Genomic DNA, 4,037 nt, shown 5'->3' with positions numbered 1-4,037 from the left:
TTTACCTGCTCAAATTAAGGGAAAATAAACTTAATTTAAGAAAATTTTACTTATTTCTAGATTGTTTTTCTAGTGTGACAAGCATGAAACAACAACCATTAGAGAACAGGTGGGTACTGACCAGTCATTTCTGCACTTGAAAGAAGCCTCTTGCCAAAGTATCTTGAGCTGAGGCAGCGTCATGTCTTTAAGCTGGAACACCAGCTGCAGGAGCTCTTGTGAAACCTTGAAGATGATCCAAAAATGATTCAAACACAGATGAATTTGCATAGTTTTCATGGTATTACTCGTCTATGGTTTCTCCAGGGTGGGAATTAAATGCCAATGAAAGGGGAGTAAGGTCAGACTCTCTGAAATAAAACCATATAAACACAGCAGCTTCACAGACAGAGAGAACGTGGTTAACCCCAGCGGGGCAACCAGGGGGCGACATGACTCACAAATACAAACATGTTCTCATGGACCACACAGAGGAGGAGCAATATTTATCTGCAGGATTTTGTTCCTTTAGAAATACAAGCATAAGAATCCATTTTGTAATTTGCAGTAACTGCTGTCAGTCACTGGTGTTCAGAGCTGCCCTTTAATGTTTATTACTGCAGTAGACATATAAATCCTGCTGTTTAAAAACACTTTTGCAGAAGTTAGAGGATCAATTTAAGCTTTTTACTCCAGTTAAAGTGTAAAAGTACCGTTTTTAAAACTACTTAAAGGATAAAAGTAATGCAGGAAAAAACTGTTAAAGCCAGAAGCTTTACTGCTCTACTCTATTAAAGGAACATTTTGGATGATAACTTCCTTAGACTTCATTTTCTTAGTTTTGTAACTAATGGTACCATCGTCACATTTAACTTTGCATCATCTTGATAAAATGATTTACTTTGGTATGTGGTGAGCAACAAGTTGGGGCAGCACCGAGTCCAACTACAGAGAAATTACCGTATTTTCTGGACTATAGAGCGCACCGGGCTATAAGCTGCTGATATCTACTGAACTGTCTCCCACCAAACCTGCAGGGGGCGCTCTACATATATCCCCTGGAGTAGGGAGGAAGAATGCTAGCTCCTGTTAGCTTGTTAGCTCAAAGCAGTTAGAGCTTCTACTGAAAGATGGAGCTTCATCAGCTCTTTATTTCAGCTCTGCAGGAGTTGAGCTCAGTTTCTTCATTGGTTCAGCAGATTTAATGCAGCAAATAAATGTAAAAAAGTGTGAATTCAGGGCATTTGTTCTCCATCGTACCGCTGATAGCATGTTTTTGCGCTAAATGAAAATTAGCCCATTATTCTCTCATTTCCAGTTTTGCACTGGAATAAAAAATCGAAATCTAGAAAAGTCATTTTTTCTTAAAATAAGTGTATTTGTTGTTGAATTGAGGAGATAAAAGAGACATTTTGCCAATGGACCAAGATAATTTACACTCAAAATAAGAAAACACAATTGCATTGTCTTATTTCAAGTGCATATTATCTAATTATCTTATTTTAAGAGTAAAATGACTCGTTCCATTGGCAAACTATCTCATTTACCTGCTCAAATTAAGGGTAAATACACTTAATTTAAGAAATTTTTACTTATTTCTAGATGGTTTTTGCAGTGTGACTTCCCCCTCTGACTGTACACTGGAAAAACGATCTAGAAATCAGTAAAGATTTCTTAAATTAAGTGTATTTATCCTTAATTTGAGTCGGTAAATGAGATACTTTGCCAATGGAACGAGTAATTTTACTCTTAAAAGATAATTAGATAATATGCACTTGAAATAAGACAATGCAATTGTGTTTTCTTATTTTAAGTGTAAATTGTCTTGTTCCATTGGCACATTTTTTTTTACCTCCTCAATCCAAGAACAAATACACTTATTTTAAGAACAAATGACTTATCGAGATTTAAATTTTTTCAAGTGTAAGAAAAAAATCCACAGAAAAGCTGCAGCTTCTTATAACCTGCATGGTTCAAAGCGTGGGAAAAAGTAGCGACTTATAGTCTGGAGAATACGGTAATTGTCAATGTGAAATAAATTATTTTGATGTTTTTTTGTTTTGTTTTGTTTTTAATAGCAACAGGCCAGAATGAAAATGAGCTGAACTGAAACAGAACTAACAACTCTATTTTTAAAATGAAGACAGTCGAGGTAAAAAGTTAATTGTTGTTTTTGAGTCTAATATTAAACTTTGGAAAAACTTCTCAATCAATAAAAGTTTTTGGTGGAACGTTCCTGTTTTCTCAGATTTTTTCTTTTTTCGCCAATTTTTTTTTCTCAATTTTGTTTTATACTTTTGTTTTCATGTTTTATTCTTTGAAAAAAAATACTTACATTGTTGTAAACATGTTCCTTTAGAGATTTTATATTTTTACAAAACGCCTTCTTTTTGAATAGATTTCAAAGCAATTTTTCACATCTGGATTTAATTTCTGTTCAATTAATAAAATGTGTTTTTTTTTTATATTAATATCCAATGTTTACAACAATAAAGGAACAAAATTCCCTCCACTGGAAAAAATCAAAATCTACATAAGTCATTTTTTCTTAAAATAAGTGCATTTCTTCTTAAATTGAGGAGATTAAAGAGACATTTTGCCAATGGAACAAGACAATTTAGATTTATGATAAGAAAACACAATTGCATCTTCTTATTTCAAGTGCATTTCATCTAATTATCTTATTTTAAGGGTAAAAATACTAATTCCATTGGCATATTATCAAATTTACCTATTCAAATCGAGGGTAAATACACTTAATTTAAGAAATGTTTACTTATTTCTAGATCATTTTTGCAGTGTCCATAGTGACTGACCTTAATATAAGCTATAGTATAGACCAGGAAACATGGTTAAAATAGACGGGAGGCTCTTATGTTTGCAGGTTACCAGCTGTGGATCTGAGGCCGTCCTGCATAACGATCTGACGGTCTGGATAACTTTCTGCGGTGTTGTCAGCCTGGCTTTTCGCAGCTTCGAGGCGTCGTCATCCTCAAACTGCAGGTCAGTAAGTATAGCAGGATTTAAGGGCCCTAAAAAGACGGAGGGATATAAGGATTGGCTGCATGGCTGTTAGGAAGCAGTGCTACTAAAGCATGATGGTAGAGATTTTAGCCTGACCTGCTCCTAAAGAGGCTCCTGTCTGCGCTTTGAGCAGCACCAACACAGAAACACTCTTGGTCCTAATGGGCCCTGAAGCTTCCAGTGTCACCACTTCAGTGCAGTTTGCTTCTTCCATCATCGTCTCTCCAGGGCGCTGAACGCAGTGCAGCTCCATCTGCACCATCTAGTGAAGAGGAAACAATCTATTAGCTCAACCTAAACCCTGAAATAATCCCTTGTTGGATCAGAACTTACAGTATCTTCAGTCAGAGCTACGGAGTGAGGCCAGAGTTCGGCCAGTCTGGAGCGATGGCACCGTTTTAGATCCCTGCTCTTCAGCAGCGCAGCTCCTCGTCTCTCATATCTGCTGGTGCACGTTCCGTGGACGTCGGTCTGAGGGAAAGCAGGTCGTTAAAAGCAACAGGAGAATAAGAGCAAACCCAGTGCACTGGAAAAAATAGACATGTAGATAAGCCACTTTTTCTTGAAGTAAGTGCATTTGTTCTTGGATTGAGGAGGTAAGAGAGACACTTTGCCAACTGAACAAGACAATTTATACTTAAAATAATAAAACACAATTGCATTGTCTTATTTCAAGTGCTTTTTATCTAATTATCTTATTTCAAGAGTAAAAATATTGATTCCATTGGGAAACTACCTCATTTACCTGTTAAAATTAAGGGTAAATACACTTAATTTAAGAAATTCTTACTTATTTCTAGATTGATTTTGCAGTGCATGACTTTCCTCCTGCACCTTCTACATTGTCGATCTCTGCTGCACTTTAAAATGGAAATGTTTCTCTCTGTTGTAAGCCGCTCAGTCACTGTTAAAAAGCTTTATGCATCAAATTTCATTTAGTTTACACTCTCTGTATACGAGAAGCCAATAAAACATGTCTAAGTCTAAAGTTTTGACATGTGAAATGCTAGTTCATGCTGTAGAAATCAGTAAAA

General features: G+C 35.9%; 1 protein-coding gene across 1 annotated transcript in view; it reads right to left on the bottom strand.

Annotated features, from left to right (window-relative positions):
- Positions 1-4,037, bottom strand: part of LOC107104566 (apolipoprotein B-100-like) — a gene marked incomplete at its 3' end in the record, with an annotated part of 12,898 nt that overhangs the window by 6,389 nt on the left and 2,472 nt on the right. Inside the window, exons 4-7 of the mRNA XM_015404585.1 lie at positions 3,337-3,474; positions 3,100-3,265; positions 2,869-3,011; positions 122-225 (exon numbers count right to left, since the gene is read on the bottom strand). Coding sequence (XP_015260071.1) covers positions 122-225; positions 2,869-3,011; positions 3,100-3,265; positions 3,337-3,474 — 551 coding nt within the window. The remainder of the gene's footprint in view (positions 1-121; positions 226-2,868; positions 3,012-3,099; positions 3,266-3,336; positions 3,475-4,037) is intronic.

Source organism: Cyprinodon variegatus, unplaced genomic scaffold (genome assembly GCF_000732505.1).
Source record: "Cyprinodon variegatus isolate N-32 unplaced genomic scaffold, C_variegatus-1.0 Scaffold1795, whole genome shotgun sequence".
NCBI classification, from domain to species: Eukaryota; Metazoa; Chordata; class Actinopteri; order Cyprinodontiformes; family Cyprinodontidae; genus Cyprinodon; species Cyprinodon variegatus.
This window is presented reverse-complemented; position numbering and strand designations above follow the sequence as displayed.